Source organism: Lycorma delicatula, chromosome 13 (genome assembly GCF_047948215.1).
Source record: "Lycorma delicatula isolate Av1 chromosome 13, ASM4794821v1, whole genome shotgun sequence".
Taxonomy (NCBI): domain Eukaryota; kingdom Metazoa; phylum Arthropoda; class Insecta; order Hemiptera; family Fulgoridae; genus Lycorma; species Lycorma delicatula.
The window spans coordinates 50278756-50305771 of NC_134467.1; the positions used below are offsets into that span (position 1 = coordinate 50278756).

Sequence of the window (27016 nt, forward strand, 5' to 3'; positions counted from 1 at the left end):
CTACGTAGGATCGTTCCATTCGTGCAAATTTTTTACGGTACATTTCAACATGATTCGGCTCCTTGTTATAATTCAAAATCGGTCAAGATTTTCACACCGGAAAATCAAATTAATCTGTTTTTTTTTTGTCCCGATTAATTTGCAAAATAGTTGTTATTAATAACAATTTTCTTTTTTTACGTTTAATGAAATCATATATTGAAAAACAATAATCACATATAATAAGAATATATAAAAATCAATAACCTTATTATTATTTCTTATAATAAAAAAAACCACTTAACAACAGAAGTGCAGATTAAAACACTACATACCTACGTCACTTACGGCGGTAAATGAAGCAAAATGAAAAGAATTTTACAGCGGTAAGCAATAACGCTATTGTTTTTTCCTCATCTAACGATGATTTATTCAACTTTTATGTAGAATTTGTTTGGCATAGCGTTACAATTAAAAAAAAATGATTATCTATTTCACATTAATCTTTTTACGCCATTGTAATAAGTCAATCGATAATAAGTTAATAAATTATAATTATAATTATAGTTATAAGTTATAAGTGTAATAAGTTATCGATTGTAATAAGTGGAAAAACCAATGCACAACTTCAGTTGTAACGAATATCGTAAAAGAAAAAAAATATTAACTTATACAATACTTATTTTATTCCGTTTACATTATTACTTATTTACGAGAGGTGCGATTGGTAGATAGTGAGAACATTTTGTTGTTTTTATTTTCAATTAACTTAATTACAATTATAAACAACATTCACCTTGTTGACTTTAATGTCATTAATTACGTCGTGACACCGAGAAAAGAAATGTAAACTGTAAAATTATGACGACGATAAACAACAAATAAATAAAATAAAATAATCAATAATAAAGACCTGTAAAAAAAAGAAAAAAGTTATATACTTATTGAATACGTCGTTTGGCAGCGATCGGTCCCATCTTCGTATTTTTGTTTGCAGGCATGTACACGGATTATCGGGAGGAATTATTATAAAAGCGGGGTAAGTCACCCTATCCGCTACACTTACCCCGACTCAAAAATCTTAATCGACAACCCGAAAAGAATAAAAAGAAACTAAAATCCGCCCGTCACTTCGTTCGGTAGATGCAAAAATACTTTTGGGATAGTACTTTTTTTAAATTTCAGTCCGACAAAAATAACTGTAAAATTACGATACCGCTTCTTAAACCGATCGAAATAATAATCTGTGGATATCATTTTTTAAATTACAAACACAAAATTTCGCACTTAAATGTTTTCAACATTTTCAAGCGTCGAAAACTTATTTTTTTTAAAATCAGATGTTGTAGACTGCGACACCTTATCGTATCGAAAGGTCCTTTGAATAACAAGTAATTTGGTACAAATAAAATAGAAATCGGTTCACCGATACCAAACTGTTTAAAATTTAGAAAACATTACAGGGCAAAATTTTGTGTTTGTAATTTAAAAAATAATTACGATTATTTTAAATCGTTTAAAATATCAGGTAATTTTATAATCGTTTTTGTCGACCGTTAAAAAACGGATGTTGATGACTCGATTTAAATACGTAAAATTTAACGAATGTTTTTTCACGCGTCGGTTTAGAGTAACTTTTTCTCATACGATCGCATAATTTTATATTTCACCCAAAATATCGTTGAACAATTAAGACCGTAAAAAAAATTACATATATGTATATATATGTGCACATTTTTATATGAACGAACTGAATTTAAATTATTAAAGATAAACAAATACTACATCCTCAACGATCTTTTAACAAAACAAAAGCGATGAAAAAAAAAATAAACTGGGAACAAAAAGACCGATAAAACAGAGGAAGTTGAACAGGAAACAAAGAAGCTAAAGGTACTGCACGTATATCGACAGCAAAACAAAACTTTAAAATCATAAAATAAATGTATTTTGCCAATATATAGAATAACACATCAAAATTGTCGCTTAACACGTTTTTAAAAAACATTACTATCATTTTACAAAACGTATACGCACAAACAAATAATAAATTATAATATTATCCGATAAAATGTAACGTAATTCGAGATAAGTTGCTAACATTTTACTGTACGCATATCTGTTATGCTTCGTCGCCACAGCTAACATACACAACAGTCTTCACGCCACACGTGTGTGTCTCTCTCTCTATTTATTTATTTATCTATCTATCTATCTATAGGTAGGAAAGAATACGAACCGTTAAATGATTTTTCAACAGTTTAAGACGGCAAAATGAAATTTAGCAAACGCTCTTACCACGAAACAATCTACTTTTTGGTACGAGACCGCTACTTGTATTATACTGTAGACCGCTTTTGAAACTTAACTGAAACAAAATTAAACGAAGGTCATTTTAATTACGGTTAGCCTGAACTTTTTACATTAAAATTTTTGTTTTCGAATGATGTATCGCAACGCTACACCTTCCGTTTACGATTTTACTTTCCCGTCTAAATAGCGCTGTAGAACGGAAAGTAGTGTAATCGGTCCGATTTGGGCGTATGCAGTTTCCAGCGGATCTCGACGTTTTGACGCCTAAGGAATTCAAAAAAATCTGACGGAAATTTTCCGATGTTAATATTCATACGTACGCGTGTGTGTGTTCGGTGTCGGCCTCTAAATCACCTTATATTTCCAGAATTACCGGACCTATTTTGACCAAACCCGCTAATATTACTTCTATATATGGGGCGCATCGATGCCGTTAAATTTCCAAGCGAGGGTGTGAGGCAGTAGAGCGGTCATCCTCGGTATCTCCAGATTTCACCCGATTAACGTCTTACCTTTTTTAGGCGCGATTACAAATCGACAATATTTGCAAAAATCTTTAGCAAAATCGTACCCCCGACCCAAAAAAATACCGTAAATTACCGCTCGAATGCGAGCGGTAAAATGAAATAAATTAATAATATGTAAAGTTTAAAAAAGTAACTCGGCGTGACCGGGTCTTGAACTTGATCGTCCGGTCGACTCTGTACCTACTGTGACTACAACGGTTTGAAGACCGTACAAGCGAAATTTGTTCTACGCAAGTTGTGAAATTAGTTTAGTTAGTGCCGACCGTCGCCGCTAGTATCGCCACACTCGCGCCGATTAAATAACTGAATTAAATAAACGAAAAAATACTATAATTAAATAAAATTGTAAATATTTTAAAGTAAGTTGCGCGTTTAACCTGTACATCGGAAACGATTGTGTCGTCGGCTTTTTTCAATCGCTCTGCCTACAGGCACCTGTTAGGGGCCTTGGAGATCAGCGGTCTCGTAATAAAAAACACATTACTTTGCGGTAATAAAATTTACCGAATTTCATTTCCCTTTGTTTAACAGCTGAAAAGTTATTTAAGAGTCCACATACTCTATTCACAATATGTCCTGGTTGTGTGTATGTGTGTGTGTAAAGGAAAATAATATATATATTGTTTTCTTTCAAACAGAACACATACAGGTGTATTATTATAAGTTTGTTGCTATATCGACTCGTATTTTTCATTATTATTTTACTGTTAACAGGATAATAGAATCTTAATAATTTTTATCTCAACATTACTTTCAAACAGACACACGCTCATCTAATGTAATTTTTCTTTCAGCCTTGACTTCAAAACACGTGCAAAATATAAATATTGATGTAATAGGAACGATAAAATTGAACTAATCGAAGATCTTTTTGCGATCGTACTACGAAAGAATGCAATTAACTGTTCGTTAGAGGTAATCATGAGCTACACGACCTTCAGCATTTATTATGAAGCTTTAGATAAAATTTAATATCTTCAGCCAAACGCTTTAATATAAAATTTGTTTAATTACATATTAGAAGAAAACTAATATCAAATCGGGTACCGCACAATACCTTCTTGTCTGCAGAGGTCTATAATTTAACACGACTACGATGTCATACGTAAAAATACTTTGGACTGATTCGGCGTTTCGTAATTAAACCGGTTTATAAATATTAAGAAAAATGTTTAAAAAATTAATTTCTTTTTGTACGGTCAGCACCCCTTTGACGAATCGGAGCCAAACTTAACAGAAAATAGAACTTAAATCGTCAAATATTTTTTTAAAGTTTCAAATGTTTTTATCGATCTATTTTGGAAATATACGACAAACACATTAAAACGATAAGTCAATTACATCCCCGCTTCCAAAACAGATGGACTTAATTTTTTTCAATATCGTAAACGACGTACGATTTTACCGATATACAGAATTTCAAGTTCGTACGATCCTCAGCGAAAATTAAAAATTTAAAAGTAACGGTAAATACCCCTTCCTTGTAATGCCGCGTAAATAGAATGTTTTATATTACGGCACGATACCGACATATATACAAACATACGATAAATAATACTGGAATTTTCCATAGCTTTTTCTGTTTTACTGTTAGACGAGATCATGAAAATGAAAAATTGGAAAAAAAAGCATCTCCATATCCAAAATTCTGACCTATCGACTTACTTTCCCTTACAGTTACCGCAACAATTATTCCCGGGAAAGTAAAAATCCGAAGGAATTATTCGGAGAAAAATCTGAAAGAAAGAGATGTTTCACTCGATAAAATATTTTAACCGAACCCACCGGGTCGGTCTAGCGGTGAACGCGTCTTCCCGAATCGGCCGATTTGGAAGTCGAAAGTTTCAGCGTTCAAGTCCTAGTACAGGCGATTACATTTATACGGATTTGAATACTAGATCGCGGATACCGGTCTTCTTTGGCGGTCGGGTTTCAATTAACCGCACATCTCAGGAACGGTCGATCTGAGACCGTACAAGACTACGCTTCATTTACACTCGTACAGATCATCCTCTGAAGTATTATCTGAAAGGTAATTACCGGAGGCTAAACAGGAAAAAAGAAGAAATATTTTAACCGAGAAGAAAGTAACAATACGCAAAAATTACTATTATTACGAACAATTAAATGTTCAAATATATAGTCTGTGACAGCTAACGCAAAAAATGATTTGTAAATCAAACATCAAAGATTATTTTAAAAATGATAATAATCCTATACGCCTTTTAATATTATCAGTGAATAACATATAGCAGTAGTAGTAGTAGTAGTGATAATAATAATAATAATAATAATTTTAAATAACGAAAACATAAGATAAGAGCGACCAACAAAAATAAACATCTGAACACTAATAAAAGACATACAACAATATATCCACACACACACACACGCGCGCGCGCGCGCATTCCCTAATATGACTGTATGAATATTCATAACCATATCGACAGTTTGAAACATGAATTGTAAAAAAACTCATAACTAGCATTCCTTCAGGACTAACAGAAATTCTTAGTGAAAAAATAACCCGCCCGGTTGGTCTAGCGGTAAATTCGTCTTCGTTAATAAGCCGATTTTGAAGTAGAAGTTCTCAAGTTCAAATCCTAATACACGCAAAGCAGGTCATGTAACCCACCACCGGGTCGGTCTAGCGGTGAACTCGTCATCGCAAATCGGCCGATTTCGAAATCGAGAGTTCCAAGGTTCAAATCCTAGTAAAGGCAACTGCCTTTTCCGTATAAAAGTAACTACTTTTATTCGGAATTGAATATTAGATCGCGGATACCGGTGTTCTTTTGAGGTCGGGTTTCAATTAACCGCACACCTCAGGAGTAGTGGACCCGAGTAGTGGATCTTTGTTCAAGACGACAAATTTACCGGCGCAGTTAGATTACACTTATAAGTCGCTAACGATTTAAATTGTCGATGCGATAAATAAAAGTATTAAAAAATTTGCAAACTTACTACAAATTGTATTTACTTATATTTATGAACTTATGAAATATCCAACATATATAAACGATGCAAAAACAAGAAACCGTTCCGGCAAAACATTTTCTGTGTTAAGTCCGCCATTCTTTTCTTTTATTTTTATCGCGGAAAAGATTTTGTTAAATGCACGCCGATCGTGTAAATAAAAATGATCGACTAAAATACAGGCGTACAAAAAAAAATCAGACTTTTAAAGCTATTTAATTTCTCTTACCTTAGATGCAAAATAATTCACAAATAAAATGAAAATTCTTACAGTCTTTCCTTACCCAATGTGACACCTTTTGTTACACGGCACACATCCACCTCCTGATAAGAGATACTTTAAAGCAGCATATCTTTCTTTTTCTGTTTAGCCTCTGTAAAATATTACTTGAGAGGATGATATGTATGAGTGTAAATGAAGTGTAGTCTTCTACAGTCTCGGTTCGACCGTTCCTGAGATGTGCGGTTAATTGAAACCCGACCGCAAAAGAACACCGGTATCCGCGATCTAGTATTCAAATCCGTATAAAGTAGTTACTTTTATACGGAAAAGGCGGTTGCCTTTACTAGGATTTGAACCTTGGAACTCTCGACTTCGAAATCGGCCGATTTGCGATGACGAGTTCACCGCTAGACCGACCCGGTGGTGGGTTACATGACCTGCTTTGCTTGTACGCCTATTAAATTACATATACACGTTTTTTTAACACGAAAAGTATATAAAATTTTATATCATTAATAACTTCTGTTTTTTATTTAAAATTTTGTTTCTTGTTATGACTGAATTCTTATTTATCGTAATTTTTTTTTACAATCAGAGGTTAATTAAATAATTATTAACGAACCAATATTTAAATTAAAAAGAGAAACTTAAAAAAAAAGAAGTCTGATTGGAACCGATGTGCCTTGCTCGTTTAAGATCCAAATATTTCATTAATTAAAATAACTCTGGAATCGATGAAAGTAAGTAGCGCTTATGACATATCGTTGAAAATCTGCCGCTGAGGGCTTATTACTGCAGTTAAGGAAAAGTCCAAAATCCATTTTTTTTTTTGGATTTTAGACACTTTTGGTCCACTCGATTGCAATAAAAAGGGGAGATGAACAACTAGATGTAACAACATTCCTAAATCCAAAATTTCAACATCCTACGGCTAATCGTTTTTGAGTTATACGAGATACGTACGTACGTACGAACAGAAATCACGCCAAAACCGATCAAAATGGATTAACGAACGGTCAAAATGGTTATTTGCGTTGAAATCTGAAAACCGAATTTTTTCTTAATTGTACTTCGTACAAGGAAGTAAAAAATGGTAAAATTAACAATTTACAAAGGCGTTTTATAATTTAGAGAATGTAATTTGTTCAAATTTGATTTCAAACAACTCGGTTCGTGGATAAAATAAAAAATTTAATTACGTAATTTGTCAGAAATAATTATATCATGTTACGTAATTAATTAAGATTACATACGCAAAATGTCGTAACTAAAAAATAGAAATTAAAAAAAATTTAAGCGAGAGATAATTTTTTTTTTAACCTCCGGATCCACCGTTAGGCATTCTTCAGAGGATGAGATGAATGACTTGTAGCGCGTGTGAAAATGGCATGCCTGACCCGGATTCGAACCCGGGACCTCCGGATGAAAGTCCGCGACGCTACCGCTCGTGCCACGGAGGCCGGCAAAAGATAAATATTAAGGATTAAAAAACATTGCTCTTTAATAATAGGATAATTAAAGAAAAGCGTGCGGGGGACAATTTTCTATATAATATTTGTATATAGTACATTTTTTTTAAAAACCGTTTTAGTCTATGATACTCCCGGTAACGTAAGATTCCGATGCGGGATCGTACATCTAAATCGGTTCGGCCGTTCAGCTTCTACTGTGGAACAAACACGCATACATACAAACACCTTAAATGATTTACACTCTTTTTTGAGAAGTCGTGTAAAAACATGTTTTTCTTAAAAAGAAGCAAAACTAAACAAAACAATTTGTACAAAAAAGTAAAAAATAATTTTGTTTTCAAGAAAATTACTATTACAAAAAACGTTCTATTTATACGTAACAAAAAAAAAGGTGCTGGGCGCGCTTTCATATACAATCCCTTTATAATTAGAGCGCGCACCGCGTTTTTCATTTTAATCATGCGTAAATAGAATTTTTTTTAATTTTTGTTGAAAACGAAATTATATTTTATTTTTCTGTACAAATTGTTAATATATCTACGTATTTAATACGCATTTTAAAAGAAAAAAATAAATAATTTAATATTTTATAATTTACCTTGCGTAATTTGGATCGTCTTTAGATATATCATCCATGTTTTGCTGAATAAGGGGTGGCTCACGCGCCCTTATTTCCGGCCAAATTTCTTTTGTCCACAGTTCGTAAAGAGTTGATATTAATAAAACGGTAAATAATATTCCGTAAAATCTCCATTCCGAAGCGGCTAATAACCTGGAAACAAAGAAAAAACAAAAGAAAATATTAAATAAGTTTTGTCTGAAAACACAGACGTATTAATAGAAACGGTTAACTAATTATTGTAAAACGACTTTGCTACACGCGAACTTAACTTTGCAGCAAGCGTGATATACCACGCCGTTAAATTCTTAGCGGCGTGTTCAGCATCGCAGTCGTTCATCTAAAAATTCCTTGGTCTCAGATCTATAACGATTTGACTTACGTGACGGACGGGAAATACTTCAGAATAGATGCTTAAAACCGATCGCGACGTCGGTTTTTCATTTCACGTGAAAATATAAACTACAGCCGATGTAAATTTTACGATAACATATACTCGCATAAGACTTGGCCGAACGGTGGCGCAAATAAATACTTGAAAATCCGCGATAACATCAACGTCATCTTTTTTAACCGTAAATAATATGCACGCATCGTTGTCTGTCGTAAATAAAAATATCTAGCGCAAACTAAAGAGAGATTCTTTATCTTACAATTAATCGTGTATTTTGTGATGCCGCTCTGATCGAGATTTTATCACGGCTTCCGCTGACCCGACCCAGGGGAAAACGCTAGAGCGATTCATTTTTTTATTTGTGGAATCGATTACACGGATACAAACACCACGGTCTATTTAAAAATTATTATTATGTACCTATCTAATTTAAGTATTTATTACATAAAATATCGTACAAAATATTATTTAAAAAACGATATCTAAGAGCTGAAAAATTGAAAAAACATATTTTCACGATACAGCAAAATTTTTTAATAAAAGAATAAATCGTCTCAAGATGAACAGAGAGTCTACTTCCTCCCCACTTTCTGTTTAGCCTCCGGAAACACGATAAGGTATTATTTCAGAGGACGATATGTACGAACGTAAATGAAGTGTAGTATTGTACGGTCTCATGTCGACCGTCCCTGAGATGTGCGGTCGATTGAAACCCGACCGGCAAAGAACAACGGTATCCACGATCTAGTACTCAAATCCGTATAAAAGTAACCGCCTTTACTAAGATTTGAACCTTAGAACTCTAAACTTTGAAATCGGCTGATTTACGACGACCGGTTCGCCGCTATACCGACACGACGGGTCGAGACTACTTCTAAAACGCGATCGTAAATTTAATTTAATACACAAATCCTTACATAGCGTCGAAAATTATTTAATAAACTTTGACGAAGATTTGAACGTAAAAAGGTACGAACGGAGACGGTTACGTAAAAAAAAAATATATATTTTTTGATGCGATAGACCAAAGATTACCAAACACGATGCGGCATGCAGAGGAAAAAGATAGAAGACAAAGAATGAAACTCGTGAATACGGTGATGGAGAAAGTGCGCGAGAGAGGTGACGCGGTAAGAGTAATGGAAGAGAGACGGTTCACGGATCGAAGAAAATGGAGAAATTTTGTATAAGGGCCGACCCGATGAAACTTGGATTAGAGAAAACAGAACGATTATGATAACGACAAGAGATCTCAAAATATTGAGAAACACGAAAAATGTCTTCAGAGTAGATAGCTTCTTGATCGATAACAGAACTTACCCTAGCTTACATATATAAGTCTGAACATTAAACAGAAAAAAAAAACGAAACAAGTATTACGATAAACTTATCGAATTTACTTTATTATAAATTTCACTTTTAAGAATATAAAACCTTTTTCAAGAATAACAAGTATCCGATGCCGCAGATTTACTACAGTAGATCTGCTTTAAGGGGGGTAGATAATTTGTGTAAAAAAGAAATTTTACTAAAAAAAATATAAATTTTGGAACGGGAAAGAAATTTCTGAAATTATTTGCGTGTAATATAGCATTTTTACGGTAGTTAGTCAAACCGAGGAAAATAAGAAAAACAGAGGTTTTTACAGTACGGTAACTTTGAAAATTAAAAGGCTAATACAACGGAAAGATCTTAAAAGAAATATAAGAGGGACAAATTTTTGGCAGCAAACGGACTTGTTTAAAAAACAAAAAAAATCTCGGTGAACCGACGCGTATCAAGTCCATCTAGTTTAGTAATAAGTGTTAATACGACGGGAGAGTCAAATGTAAAAAATCAGAATATAGAAAGCGGATAACTGAGGATATTCCAAACGAGTAATAGCATTCGATAAGAAAATTAAGATATTCCCCTCAAACAATATAAACAAAAAATTGAGAAACCGATCGACGAAGACATTCGTACAGAGTATTTCCTACACGGCAGTGAAGCGTGAACAGGAGAACAGATGCGTCAGCAATAGCGCTATTGTTGAAGATTACCTGGAAGGAGAAAATAACCGATGAAGTGCACCTTTGTAAATACGGTGAGGTGCCGTGTTTACAGAGCTTATTATTAAAGAAGCAGCGATCCACGATTCTGGCCGCTAAGGGTAACAGTTTGTTGGACATCCTAATAAGAGGACACAGATGGGGAAACGGTGCAACAGAAAGACCAACACTAGGATTAACCGAGCAGACCGTACATGACGTTTGATGTAAAACGCATATGGAAATCACTAGCCGTAAACGAGAAGAGATTAGCACGATATGCTACGATCGATTAGTACCTTGAAATTAAAAAATTGGCGTAGAACAGAAAGGAATCTCAAAAATTCATTAAAATATATTCGCAACACGTTCGTAGTTTTAAATGTGTCATTACGTTATTAAAAAAATATATATATTTATGCGGTGTTGTATATTCTACAATAATATAATTAGTGCGAGTTAATAAATTTGATTTTTCTTTCAAACGACTGCGCCAAATAAAATGTTCTGTTCGGAGTTTCCAAATTTAATTATTTTTTTCCATTTTATCGCCTTATGATCTCATAAATGACAAATTAATTCGGAACTACTAGCGTACATATAGTTTACATTACGTCGCGGTTAACCTTCTTCATCAGAAGATCCATAAGCTTATAGATAAGCCGGTCTCGGGTTCAATTTCTATTAATAATCTGATATTTTTAAATCTTTCTACGTTAAATTACTAGTAAGTAGAAGCAATTTTGAATCTGTAACGACGGAGCGCAGGAAAAAAAGAAGCCGGCAAAGGCTAAACTTTTCTGGCTTCACCTTTGACAGATTTTTATTTCAAATAAGCGATACGGCTTTTAAATATTAAATACTTTAATATTATTACTTAAACCGGTCAAATCAACAATATAAAATGGGAATCGATTTTATTCCTTTTGCCTGACCGGGCTCTAGAAACCTTAAAATTAATATCCCGTTGTAGGATTCTCTTATAAGTAAATATTTTAATCAAATTTTGACGCTTTAACGTAAAATCTGTTTAATATTATTAGAAGAAAACTAATAAAATGTGAGAACAGATACCGCGTTACCGATTTGTTTATCTGTAGGGAGAAAACTTGAAAAAAATGATGCGACGAAATACTTTGGCCAAATTACTTAAAACATATTAATCAAACTAAAAAAAGAACAATTACTCCAGGTACTCCTGGAACGGAGCCAACGTTTAATATAAGTTAGAACATACGAGACGAATATTTCTTTCTGAATTTCATGAGTTTTTAGCGATCGTTTTTGTAATATAAATAGATATATATACATACACGCGCGCGCGAGGTCTATAAATAACGTAATAAGAACGGTTTTATTGGCTGCCAAAGTGGCAACACTGTAAAGTTACTAGTAACATACGGTTAAATGAACGGCTGATTTATATTAGGTATTCATATTTTTAATCTATCGTTACCGCACGAGACGTAAATAAACTTTTCGTGATACGAGTTTTTGTTGTGCGTTACAAAAACGGGTGACACTAATTACGAGCGACGTTGCGCAGTCAATTTTGCGTTAAACTCTGCGAGAATGCTATTTGAAACCTTTGCAAAACCGAAAAGGGAGTACGGAGACGACGCTCTATCACGAGCCCAAGTTTTTAAGCGTTTTCAGACGACCGGACGATCCGCGCTCTGGAAGACCGTTAACGTCAAAAAGTGACAAAAATGTTGAGCGAATCGAAGGTTTCATACGGTACGACCGGCGATTAACCGTCAGAAAGATTGCAGAACAATCAAATTTGAACCGTACCACGGTCCTTCAAATTTTGACAAAACGAATCGGACGCGAAGAACGTTTGTGCAAAATCGGTCCCAAAAAACCTCATTGTCGAACAGAAAAACAACAGGATGGAAGCGTGCCGCGATCTTCTAAGGCGAATCGAAACCGATCCTGATTTTCTAAAAAATATTATTACGGGTGATGGATCTTGGATATTTGAATACGACCCGGAAACAAACGCCAGAGCAAGGAGTGGACGCACTTCAAATTCACCGGGTCCCAAAAAAGTGTGACAAGGTTCATCGTCACGATGAACCTTGTCACACTCCACTCTCAATTAATGAGTTTTTGGCAAAGAAAAATATTTCTGTAGTTCTTCAACCACCTTATTCGCCTGACTTGAGTCCCTACGACCTTTTCCTGTTCTCGACTTTAAAAAAAACACCTCAAAGGACGGCATTTTCGAACAACAGGAAACATAAAAAAATGCAACCGACCATCTGAAGGATATTCCAATTTCTGAGTTCTAACACTGCTATGAAGAGTGCGAAAACCGTTTTAAGCGTTGCGCGGCTTCCCGAGGGAATTATTTCGTAGGTGATTGTAGATAAAAGGTTTTTCTAAACCGGTCTCATTTTGTTATTTACAGACCTCGTGTATATGTATATATATATATATATGTGTGTGTGTGTGTGTGTGTGTGTGTGTGCACGCGCGCGCAATAAAAACTGTAAAAAGTTAAGCTACTAATATTCCTCCACCCCTAAATTTGATAACTTAAAATTTCACCATTGTGCACAACAAATACAGTAATACCAATGCACCGAATATAAAGTCCCACAAAAAAAACGTACAAATCCCCCAAAAAAGTGAGATTTTTAAAATATTATAAATATTAAACCCTCTCTTATTCGATTATGTGTATTTTAAATTTAATATTTTTCTTTAATACGCTGATGTACCGATTATCAATCGCTGGACACGGCTGAATTTAGAAAGAAACTGACTTCAGCAGTATAATTACGATCGTATATACAAGTCGGTGATATAATCGGTTCAAAAAATGTTTATCTTACAAATTTAACGGCAAATAAATGGAAAGTTCTGATACCAAGGCGAAAGGTGAAAACGCTAAAATATGTATACGTTTAAGGAAAAATTAAATAATTCACGTTTTGCCACGCGTACATATAGACAGTACAGTAAATAGTATCGATCTATACGAAACGCAGCAATATTATTTTCAAGAAAAATGTTAACCCGTACGGCTATTAGAAACCCTTAATATGTAGTAACTTGTAAAATCTTTATTTTAATCTGCATATATAGTGCTTTATAGTCCAATCTTTGACGGTAAAAATAGAGTATTACCTTTCGGACAACATCGATTTTCATGAAACTTTGTAATCAAGCTTATCTAACCCTCCGTTACAAAAGTTATATGTTCTTGATGTGCGCTTTTTTGTTTTTCGGGGGTGAAAACTACCCCTTGTTAAAAAAATTCGAAAACTATAGATTTAAACGTTTCAGAGATCGAAATCACGTTTAAATATGTAGAATAAACATTCTTTTGTGTTTCACCCTTAGAAACCACCCGTTATGATGAAATTTAAAACATTTAAAACGTTTGAAACGTTAATTGTGCATTTATAATGAATTAAAATCCCTTTAACGTTAATACAATTTACGATTTACTACAAAGTTTTAACCGTCAATAATCGCCCCTTACGAAAAAAATTGTTAAAATTATAGACGCGTTAAAAATGACGTGAGAAAATTATTTCTTAATTTGATACTAATTTACAATATTAGAATTAACAATAAATAAAAACAATTAATATTTCATAGAATCGAACGTAAAGTGAATACGAAAACAGACAAAATTACATCAATTTTCTGCCGTAACTCTGTTATTTTTTAACCGATTTCAAAAAATAAAATGTCATTTTGTTAAAAATAAAAGGCTTAATATTTTAGCTTAACATATATTTTGATAAACTTACATTTACGAAGATATAACGGATTGAAAAATAAAAATAGCCGCCATTTTGTAATTTGCGAAGTTATTTAAGTCCTGATTTTTTTGTTAATTTTAAAACTTTATTACAAAGACTTAAAAATATCGATGCGTTTCTTCTATCCGAACTTGAAATATAAATTTTTATATAAAAATAACAAAATGGCGGACAGCGGGAGAACGAAGGAGAAATTACCGTTTTTCCTAAGGATATTTTTCGTTTATTATTACAAGTAGAATCCGAAAAAGTATAACCGGCCCACTATTTTAGAAACACTCTGTATAATGTTGTAAAAGAAGACTTTTCTACGTAACTATACGAATGACATAAAGAGATGAAATTCAAATAAATATGTGCAAATATATTAATACTAAAGCGATTACAAAATAATAAACGTAAAAGATAAGCTTAAAAAATTAATACAATAAAACGTATAATTAGGACAACATGCGTCATCAAATTTCATTATTTTTTTTTCTATATAAATAAATATAAGAAAAAATGTCGATATCGATCAATATTAATGTATTTTCTCGACGTTTTAAATTAACTGTCTTCTACTCCGATGATAATAGTAAAGAATTTTATCATAATATTAAGGTAAATATAAAATAGACAAAAAAAAAACGCTAAACTTAACGGGGAAATTCCTCCCGCCAATAAACTATTATTGAAAAAAATTCAAATTTAAGGGCCCGATTTCTATTTTTATAATAAAATAATTTCATTTTTTACTTTCCTGGGTTCAAAACGTAAGAGCTATGCCGCAAAAACAAAAGTACGGTAGTCGGTCAAAAAATAGAATAAGAGTTTTTTGCATTTCTCCGTATTTCATGACCCAGTGATCCCCCCCCCAAAAAAAAAATAATGTTCAGACATATGTATTACATGCTTTGGCGTGTTTGAAGCTGACTTTTGACTGCGTAAAACGATTTCGATGAAATTTTGTATTGAAACCCGTGTATATGGGGCGATTTATTGGAAACATTTTGGGAACCGCTTTTGGGTCCAAAAAGCGGGGAAAAAATGATCCCAAAAAGCTGGGAAAAAATGTGTACCCGCTTTTCTTCCCGGTTAAAAAAAATTACACTTTCTACAAAAATAGAAAAAAGCTCATTTTATTTAATGCAAATTTTTTAACTAAATGTTCTTTTTTAAGTCTTCCTAGTAATGCAAACCCGATAAACATATTTTGGGGGCAACAATGGCGGTCGGGGGGGCGATCAAAGTTTAAAAATACTGATTTTTTGAATTTTTAAAACTTTTTTTGGTTTATTTAAATTTTTAGTAATAATATTATAATAAAATTTAATCATAATTAACCCCCGATGCCAAAAAAGAGATCTTAGGTTAACTTTTGACGCTTGTAAATTCTTTAGTGGAGTTTTTTTAGTTTCTTCTATATAAAATAGCGTAGAATAATCAAAAAACTTTCTTAGAAAGTGATTTTGGAGAAGGAAGAGCAGAATAAGATTTAAAAGGTACTGATTTTTGGAATTTTTAATACGTTTTCGGTTTACTGAAATTAACAAATGTAATAGGTATAGCTATTAAACTATAAAAGAATTATAAAAACTCGTAAATGAAAGGGCAGAGCTTTAGAAAATTGTTTTCTTCAAATATTACCGAGTAAATAATGAAAAATGTAAGAAAAAGCGTACTTAACAAATTTTTTATTTAGGGAAAATCATACCGCATTAAAAAAAATAATAAAATCAATACCTTATGCGTAGAAGATTCTACGCATTTGGGCGATATGAAACAAAATGTACGTCAACATTTATACATGTATAAATGTTAGCCTGAAATGTAATATATCGTGGTCTGTTTTTTTTTTGTTTTTTTTTTTAATATAAGCGATAGATAATTTTTTCAAGCGATAACAATATAATTCTGTTCGTCTACAATATTCCATAATAATAATCATCAGAGAATTTTAAAAAGCACATTAAAAATTAAAACACTATTTTTTTACAAAACACGAAGCAAGCTATTAAACTTCAAACTAATCGGGAAAGATAAACAGACTAATATTACAAAATCGGGCACGGCAAACAAAAATAAAAAATATTGTAAATAGTTTTTCTTTTGATGTTACTCAACCCCAACCCGTTGTGGATCGCATAAAAACAAAGTAATATACAAGCGTCACCAGAAGGTAAGAACCGTTAAAAATTTTCTTTAAAAAAACTTTTATTCAAATTAAAATAATCGTTACCTAACTTCCATTTAAGTTTGGAGATCGAAGAACAGTAATGTTATCGATAATAACATATAAAATAAGCTATCGATCGGACTGTCCAAGCACCCTTAAAACTCTGAGCGATTTTCTCTGAATCTAAAATAACCGTGTAGTTAACGATATTTTTCCAAACGACGTTCAAAATAGCTGATAATGGAATCGTTTATTTTAGAAACCCGTTACGTGAAACGATAATCATACGGAAGGTACAGCAGGTTTCTGAAATAAACGATCGGATGAGGATTTTTCAACTTTTAAATTGTAAAACCGGTGATATTTTCCGTCGTCATCCAAGATACAAAATTAATCACGATGTAATATGAAAATATATTCCAAAATACAAGTATTTTAATCTTATTCGCAAAAATTGTTGGGAGTGGAGAAAACACGGATCTTAAAACATTTCTCGTTAAAAATGTTTTTAAATAATCCTTTCTACTCGATTCTAAACTTACTAAAAAACTTATGTGTACTCGCACACCCGTAATATAGTATATACAGTAGCCGACAAATTAATCCGAAGAAAGGGAATTTTTTCTGTTGCGGGGAATTTTCATTCTCTGATAGACCGCTTGCTGTTTGGTGTTTCAGGTTGCGTCGCTAATTCATATGCAAATAGAATTAATGGCTTTTGCGCTTTTAGAATTCATTTAGCGACTTTGTGAGTTTTTGTTATGTTTGTTGTTCGTTTCTAGTTAATACGACGGATATAACCCCGCGAAAGCGATCGAACATTGTCGCTCTGTACCGACACGAACAAACGACTCGAAGACATTGCCACTGAATGTAGTGCGGGGTCAGGTACTGCAAACGTATCCCACCGGGTCGGTCTAGCGGTGAACGCGTCTTTCCAAATCAGCCGATTTGGAAATCGAGAGTTCCAGCGGTCAAATCCTAGTAAAGCCGGTTATTTTTACACGGATCTGAATACTAAATCGTGGATAACGGGGTGTTCTTTTGGCGGTCGGGTTTCAATTAACCGCACACCTCAGGAACTGTCGAACTGAGAACGTACAAGACTACACTTCATTTACACGCATACATATCATCTTCATTCATCCTCTGAAGTATTATCTGAAAGGTAGTTACCGGAGGCTAAACGGGAAAAAAAGGTACTGCAAATGAAATCGTTAAGGTTTACGGAAACAGGTCCTCTAAGACAAACGGAAAATACTTACCGGCGGGGCTGATGTTTCTGATAATACGGTTCGTCGAAGACTACCGGCAGCGAAAATATCGCTTCGAAACCTAAAAATAGTTACCGACATGGGTTATGAAGACGGAAAAGATTTCAATGTTCAAAGTAACATATAGAATGGACGATACTGAGATGTGGAAAAACTTATTTTTTTAGACGATACTCATTTCTTTGTCCGAGGAGAGAGAGTAACCTTCATTCGTAAGTCGGCAGATGAGAACACTACTACGCCGGAACAACTGGAACAAACTCTCAAACACCCGGCCAAAAAGATGTTTTGGGGCTGTTTTATACACGAAGGGCCAGGAGCACTCATGCCTGTACACGGGATGATGAAATCGGGCCGATACATTAACACATGCCGAAGAAAAACAGTCCCATTTGCGCAGAAGAATCCTGAACTCATTTTCGAACAGGAGCATGCACGATGTCGCACGTCGAAGAAAGCAAGAGTTCTTCAAAAACCAAAAACATTCGGGCGCTCTCGCGGCCAGGGAACTCCCCCGAGCTGAATCCCGTTGAAAATTTGTGGGCCATACTAAAAATAATATTTAGAAAAATGAATCGTAGTACAAAAACTACCACACATAAACAAATAAACAAAACTGTTATATTCGAAGTTTGACTATTAAACGCGTTTTATTTAAAAAAATACTGTGTCGGGATTAATTTGTAAACGGTGTATCACGAAATTCTCCAACGACTTACATAACTTATTCTACTCCTAACAAATAATGAAAAAATTTCACGTAAACAAATATCCAAAAAAATGCTTCGTTTGGGAGTTACGGTTTGTAAAAGATTCGATCGGATTTCGGCTACCCGGGTGAAATGGGGTTGTGCTGAAATTTTTAGGACGTTAATTAAGGAACAAAATTAGCGATCGTACGGTTTTTCACCTGAAAAATTGAATTAAGTAAGTCCCAGGTCCGCATCTGTTTCTGAGAAATCTGGGGTGGAAACCAATAAATTGCGCTAATTATACAACAAAACTTGTAAACTATTTATTCTGAACGTAACACGGTGTAAGATAAGTCGAATAAAACAAAGAAAAGTTAGAAAAATTCAAATTTTATTTAGAAGGTACACTACATCGAAGTAAACATTATGAACTGTTACGTATATATAATAACCGCCGGTTTCAGCAAATTTCTTGGCGCGCTTTTACACCGCTTTTGTTGCTCTTTTTAGTTGAGGACTGTCCTTAACTTGCTCGGCCGCATCCGTAATGCGGACGATTAACTGCTCGTAAGAATGTATTTTTATTTTGTAAAAATATTTTCATCCGTCCCCGGATGCGAAAATCTACAGCCGTTTGATTAGACGATTTCCGCGGCCGGGAATGCGCACTTCCACGAACCGATACGCGTTTCTCGGTGAAATTATCATTTAAGCGAACTGAAACGGCACAAGAGAAGCGGGTAGGCGCGCCATCGTACCGGAAAAAATTAATACCGTATCAGCGTATTCCTCTGTTGTAAATAAGTTCGGGGTTACTTCAAAGGCTAACCGATTACGTTCAAACTAAACCCGACAGAAACCTTCGCTAACGACAGCACAGTTCACAGCACCCGATATACTTAATGTACCTTACAGAACGATTTAAACGCAAATATAGTACTGCGCATTGTTGATCGGCTGTTATTTTATCGGCAACTTCGAAATAATAATTTTTCATTTAAGTTATTGTATTTCTGTCATTAATAATAAAAAATATTATTTAATTAATTTTAATTTTTTTATTTCAGTTTTACGATTTTGTAATTTCCATTTTTTAACAGTAAATTTTGTTTTAACATATTTTTCACATCGCCAATGAAGTATTTGGTTATTGTTTACATTAAAGAAGTACCTTTCTGACAAATGTAATAATGTACCGTTTCTAAATAAAATTCTAATTCTTCTAACTTTTCCTTGTTTAATTAAATTTATGTTACGCCATTACGTTCAAAATTAAATTCTCTACAAGTTTTGTTTAAAGTTTTACAACTTTATTACCCGTTTAACAAGGTTACTGCACCTCATAATAAAAAAGGGGTTTTTTACCCGGTAAAAACTACTGCAATTACGGTTCTATTCGATTTTTCAGGGCAAAAACCATAATAAATCATTCATTCTGTCCCTTATTTAACGTCCTAAAACGTTTACTACGACTTTCACCGGGATAGCTGAAATCCGAGCGAAATTTTTCAATAGCCGTAACGTGCAAACGAATCATTTTAGGACATATGTTTATAGGAAATCTTTCCATTATTTTCAGGAGTACAATAGCTTACGAAAGATCTGCGAAAACTTCATAACACACTCTGTATATGCTTGTTTCGTAAGATCTCATTCGGTATCGACCGGATAGGAATGAAGAACAATTAAGTGTTTTGGTTGAAACACGTGAAATTCACACGCATTTTATATATATATATATACACTAACAAGATCGGCATAGCGGGCCTGAGTAACGGATTCCTACCGATTATTATGAAAATAATAATTTAAAGAATCCAGAAAGGGAGAAAAAGGAGAATCCTTTTTGTAAAGAATAGGTCCGTTTTACAATCGTCTTTTGTTACGGTGCCCGCTAACACACAACGAAAATCTGTTGTACGGTGAGAACAGCCCAGATTTGGAAGTCGTGGGACCAAAAGCCTCGGTCAACTGTTCTCAAGCTTCGACTCGGGTCCGGTCCGACAGGTAAAGAGACCAGCAATATAAATAGCTCTGGAAGACCGGCTGAAAATCAGTTCCGACAGTTCTATTAGAACCAGTCTGCGAGGCGTTACGACGACGGCCCGGCGAGGAGAGTCACAGGTATGAGTCAGCGAGACGATTGTGCAAGACGTCGGTCCAGCGAGGAAAGTATCCAATTCGATGCGATTAAGGTGACGCCACGAGTAATTCCAGTAACCGGGAAATATTTTCGGTGAGTTACAGTAAAACTATATGTGAAATAAATAATGCGATAGACTTCATTCGTAAACCGTTAAGCTAGAAAATACAAGGGATTTGAAAGTGAATTTTATAAGATTGTTTGTTAATATAAGACACTAATAGTTAAAACGGGTTAAAACTAGCGGTTTCTTTTGTTAACGGGCCTGAATACTTCTTTCTTTTTCCTGTTTAGCCTCCGGGAATGACCGTTCAGGTATTACTTCAGAGGATGAATGATGATAATATGTATAAGCGTAAATGAAGTGTACGCTGTATAAACTCGGTTCAACCGTTCCTGAGCGTGTGGTTAATTGACACCCGACCGCCAAAGAACACCGGTATCCACGATCTAGTATTCAAATCCGTATAAAAATACTACGACTTGAACGCTGGAACTCTCGACTTCCAAATCGGCTCATTTTGAGAAGACGCGTTCACCGCTAAACCAACCTGGTAGGTTAACGGGTCTGAATACTAGTTTTCTGTTTATAAACCTGGAATACATTCCGAAGATAATTTATTTTGAACTCCGTATTACGTATTATTGACATTTCTATCGCTATTTGACGTGTAATACCTTGATTATGTATTATTTCGTGTAGTTTGTTATATATTTTTACGTTTGACGTGTAATATTAATATCATTTACTACTATTATCCTAATAATTATTGCGGTTGTAATTACTATATTAATATTTGAGCATAACTATTTTATTATTGCCACTTATTATTATTATTATTATTATCATTATTGTAGTTATCACAATTATTATTATTATAGATTTGTCTGTAATCTGAACATTTTAAACCGATAAATTGTAATTATATAAATACTCTAAATTGTCAACAACCACTCGATATCTGATAAGAGTCGCGGAACACGCGACAATATATACATCCAACATTTGCGATCTCTATTTTCATAACAATACTACGTAATAATCTACGTTAAATATAATATCCGTATGTCGCCATTATTAGAAATACGCACAAAGAGTTTAATGAAATTCCCCTAAAAAACAAAGTTAATTTATTTTTTAGCGAAAAACAAAGAAAGAGCAAACAAAAACAATAATAATTACAAGAAAACGAAAACAAATACACAATCTAATTGGCTTAAATCCAAAATTAAACGGTAGACACATAATAACAGTAGGGTACACAGGTCAACATATAGCGTTCTATTACGTTAAACCGCTGCCAAAATTTCTGTCAAATATATAATTTAAGACACCAGGAAGTAAAATAAGCCAACTTGCACTAAATACGATTTAAATAACGCTGTTATAACTCTTTGTTACGCTTTAACGAAAATAATGATATTTAAAACTAAAAAAAAAAAAATAGTAAAGTAATACATACATATACTACGCACAAAAATATTTAAAATTTAAACAAAAGAATTAAACCGTTTCAAAGATTAAATTAAACAAACAATAATTTTAAGTTCTCACGGAAAATCAAAACACGGTAACCTCACGGTAAATAAAATATAAGGTATATTTTTAAAAGTAAATTAAAAACAAATTATAAATAAGTGTTTTAACGATGTTTTGAAACGTAGCAGAATTTATTTGCGAAAACAACAATTTGTTTACTTAAGATTTACAAGGTCGTTGACAAGTCTATATTTCTTCTGTTTTCTAAACCGTTTATAATCGTTTTAAAAATAAAAACAAATTATAAATTGCATTCTAAATATTAATTTCATCTTTATTCGATTCTTTATAAGAAATCACTCGCTCTGTCCTTTATTTAACATCCGAAAATTTTTAGTACGCTTTCACCGGGACAGCTAAAAAAAACGAAATCTTTCATTAGCGGTATAATTTTAATACCCGTTACACGATAAGCGCGGCGAATCTAAAGTATGTAAACCCCTCAACGACTTTAAAACCGTTCCGGACGGAATACTGTAACTTTTCAGGATAAGGTATCGGTCAACTATACCTTATCCTGAGGGGGGGCGCAGAAATTGTAACACAAATATTTTAAATGATAACAGCCTCTGCGTGATACTTCATTTTAAAGGTATTTTTAAAACAAGAAAACTAGTATAAATAAAAAGTCGGTGTTATGTCGGTACCAAAAATGGTGGCGAGATAAATTTTAGATTTTGAAAATTACTATAGTAAGTGCAAATAATTAAATTAAATTAACATTTATTTTAAAATTTAAAAAAAAATTATTTTCCAACACAAAAAATTGTTTTTGTGTATAAATGTAATAAGTAAATAAATAAAATATTCGCCTAATCGAGCTAATCGTCAATCATCTACTACGCTATGAATATTATACTATACTGTAGTATATATATATATAGCATAGGATACTATACTATACTACGAAGCTTATACGAGACGGAAGGATAAATATTTATTTTAGAAATCGCTGTTATATCTTCGATAGATTTGCTCGGTTACCGACTAGCTGCAGGGCGTGGCCTACGGCACCCCTCCGCAGCTAGGCCCTGGCGGGCGGTGTCTCGGAACGGGATTATTACAACTCCAAAATTGATTACCTGTAGTGTAAAAATATTCTTTTCAATGATGAAAATCGATATAATTGTAAAACCGATATAAATTAGAAATTTAACTCTTTAAAAAGATACTAACCGATCGGGATTCTCCGCTACTGATCGGTACATTCCGGTGCCTACCTTTAGGTTATAGTTCATTATTTTACGAAGAAAACAATCAGGTAAATAAAAAATACGTAAAAAAAAATTTGCTTTAAATCCCACTCTTAAATTAACGGCACTAAAATGTAAAAAATAATTTTAGGACCGTATCTCAGAATAGATTTGACAATAAGCTTTGATGGTGATACGTAAGATTATGTGAAAGTCGTAGCTTCAAATTAAAAATTTGATGCTTTTGCCAAGTTTTTCATATCCGTGATGAATGTTCTAAAGAGAGGGGTGCCGCGGTACTCCACTCTTTATACCGATATCCGGTCGATCAAGAGTGTACCCGATGGGTTAAATCGTTAGAGCTCAATCTGCTGATACATACGCCGTTTGAATCGTGAAAATCGGTCGAGCGGTTGCCGAGATATTACGGTGGCACCCCTTTCCCAATTTCAGAACAAATTCTGTTCAACCAGCTAACAATGATATTAACATGTCGCTTAGTAAACAGGAGAAGCTCGCGCTTAACGATAAACGGCTGCGGTGATAGTTCGTAAAATGAACCTTGTGAATCGTTAAAGGCGACATTTAACGATCGTAACCCTGTTTCAAAAACCATCACACGATCTGAAGAAACGGGAAGTATTAATAACAGGGGAAAATCAGACAGGCCTAAATCTGCGAAAAATAATAACAAATCGTTAGAGATTATGCAAGAATTTGAGAATCCTCATTCTTCGACTCAAACAGCAGCACGAGAACATAACGCTAGCCAAAGTTCGGCGAATCGAACGTTAAAAAAACGGAAAATTTCAAACCCTTCAAAATTCGTCCGGTTAAGAACTTAATTGAGACGACTACGCTCGAAGACCTGAGTTCTACGAAATTACGCCGAACTATATCGGTGAAGATCCTAATTTATTAAACGACATAACCTTTAGCGATGAGGCCACATTCTTTTTAAAAATGGCAATATAAATCGCCATAATTGACGATACTACACCGATATTAATCCGCACCAGAATCGTGAGGGGCATTCATGCACTCTGTAAAAGTAAATGTACGGGCGGTATTGTCGGTGGACGACTGACATATCCTATATTTATCGATGAAAATTCGAAAGCGGTGAAATATGTGAATTTGCTTCTCGACCGTATCGTTCTTAATATTCAAAACGTTTTTGGTTTAACCGGCATTTCTCCCGCCACCACCCCGTTCGGTCGCCCTAAAGCATACGACCAAATGTTTGTGCCATATACGGCTATTGCGCCTCAAAAACAGTTTAGCGACCGATAATCTAATAGCTCCTAGTGAGCTTACCTAACAGCGTGAGCGGACTAAGCACGGTGCCGTACACCACCTGCTTACGTGTCCCGACCGCTCACTTGTCACTAAACTAAAACTAAAACCCGGGAGGCGCACCCCTTGTTATTATACTAAAAAGACAATTTCCTGTCACGCCTAGGTCGCTGAATGCCAGTACCTGTCCGCCGTATTAAAGCGCTTGGAGCTTTAACTGGCCGGTGGCCAGACAATATCTCTAGATTAGCTTCACGCAGAAGCACGGTGGGAGTCTTATACCCTTAGATAAACTACCGATGTCGGTTAAACAAGGCAACCGCATCGAGGAACTCCCATACGGTTCGACAATGCGGCTCTCGTCTCACTGACTCGCCGTTTGTGAGCGGCCAATTTTCCCCTTGACCTTCTAAGTTCCAGGGTGGCCCGGTCTCTGCCCCCGACCCCCTCTTCGGAGGGGGAACCCGAAGAGCAGGGCAGTCAAACATCATATGCTGATTTGACTGGACCTCCTCGCAGATGCACAGTTCATCAGCCGCCAGGGGGAACCGAAACAGATAAATTCTGTTTCAGTTTAAATTAACATGTTGGTGAACACCTGGGCACCCGTTGCCCTTAAAAACGAGCTCGAGGCGTACCATCCCTCCAGATCCTGTATAAATTTATACAAGGATCTTCCCTTAATCTTGGCGTGCCATTCCGGCTGCTATGCAACCACCGCGAGGCTCTGTAGCCTTTTCCGCAGACGGGAGATGGGCAATTGAACGAAATTTAGATCCGGTGCATCGAGATCACCGTTCCGCTCCGGTACTGGCCCGGCCCGAAACCGCATCCCAAATACCTCGGCCTCCCGACCTCTTCGCAACTTGGCTAAATCACTAACCCTCATCGATTGGGAGAGCCTTCCTAATACGATAGTAGCCTCAAAGGAGGTCGTTTTAAAAACACCAGTGCATACTATCAAGGCTCTCCGCCGGGCGCTCCTTAAATTTTGAAGTAGTGCTCAATTCATATCAAACCTATGCGCCCATTCAAAACGTTTGTTGGCCACCCGACTTCCAAAACATTTGGTTTCAACAAAACGGTGTCACGCCTCATTTCGATCTTCAGATACGTGAAATTTTAAACGATTTTTTCCTGAAAGACGGATCGGCCGAAAGGTTCCAATAGAATGAGCGCCGAGATCACCCGATTTGTCCCCATCGGATTACTTTCTAGGGGCCGATTAAAAAGTATCGTTTATCACAATACGCCCCGAGATATTGAAAATTTACAAAATAGAATTTTAGAATCGGCACAAAATATCACTACATGGAATCACTGAATACTGCAGGATCATCCTTTTACAGCCGACTGGCACGCTGTCAAACAACAGCAGCGGGGTATTTCAACGTTTAATAAAATGAAATGTATGTAAATAAGCAAACGTTATACTTAATAAATGCTTTTTTTTTTAATAAATTTATTTTATAAAATCCATTTAATTAAATTTTTATAAATTTATTTATTTAAGAGAACAGTTCTTAAATTATCAAAGTCATTTTTTTTTCAAAATCCAAAATTTATCCTGCCGCCATCTCGGGTACAGACTTCGTACTAATTTTTTATTAACTTAAAGAGATCTTTAAAATGACGCATCATACAAAAAGGTGTTACCGCTGAAAATACTTGTGTTACAACCCCCAAAATAAGGGTTGAAGTTCTATTTCTCGTGAAAAAGTAGTTGACCGATACCTTATCCTGAAAGTTACAGTATTCTATCTGTAACGGTTTTAAAGTTGTTGAGGGGTTTCCGTACTGTCGACTCGCTTTGTAGAATAAGTAATTTAATTTGTTCGTTCGTCTTATTTATTCCGCTTCTACTTTCAAAACACGTAAGAGATAAAATAAGACACGGTCTTAATTTGTTATTATTTATACAAGACGGTAAATAATGTCTAATATACATAGTACATATAGCAGACAACGTGAATTTTCACAGCTGAATATCAAATACAACTCTGTATCGTGTTTAGAATACTAATGTGTAATAGTAGACGACAACGATTGAAAAGTAAAAGGGAAATTTACGTTGAAAACGGATAAGTAATGAAATATATAACGAAGAATTAAATATTAAGATCGGTAAACCCGATTTATTTAACTTGCGTCATTTTTTGGTTTTTTAAAATCAAATTAAAAAAGATAGATTAAAAAAGGCGTACGTCCAAAAAAAATGGAATTTCAGTCGTTAATTTGATTATTCCATCTCCTGATAAGAAACACGAGATTTTCGAAACTATTCCACAAGCACACTCGGTTGCTATCCCGCCATGCTCCAATAAACAAAAAAAAAACGCCTTTCGGTAATCAGACGATCTACAAAGCGAGCCAAAAAAACCTGCAACCCAAAAATTAATATTCTTAAA

At 34.5% G+C, this 27016-nt stretch overlaps 1 protein-coding gene across 1 annotated transcript in view; it reads right to left on the reverse strand.

The window, feature by feature from the left end:
- The window catches only part of LOC142333550 (uncharacterized), a 144535-nt gene that overhangs the window by 64671 nt on the left and 52848 nt on the right, over window positions 1–27016 (reverse strand). The window contains exon 2 of the mRNA XM_075380830.1: window positions 8089–8262. Coding sequence (XP_075236945.1) covers window positions 8089–8262 — 174 coding nt within the window. The remainder of the gene's footprint in view (window positions 1–8088; window positions 8263–27016) is intronic.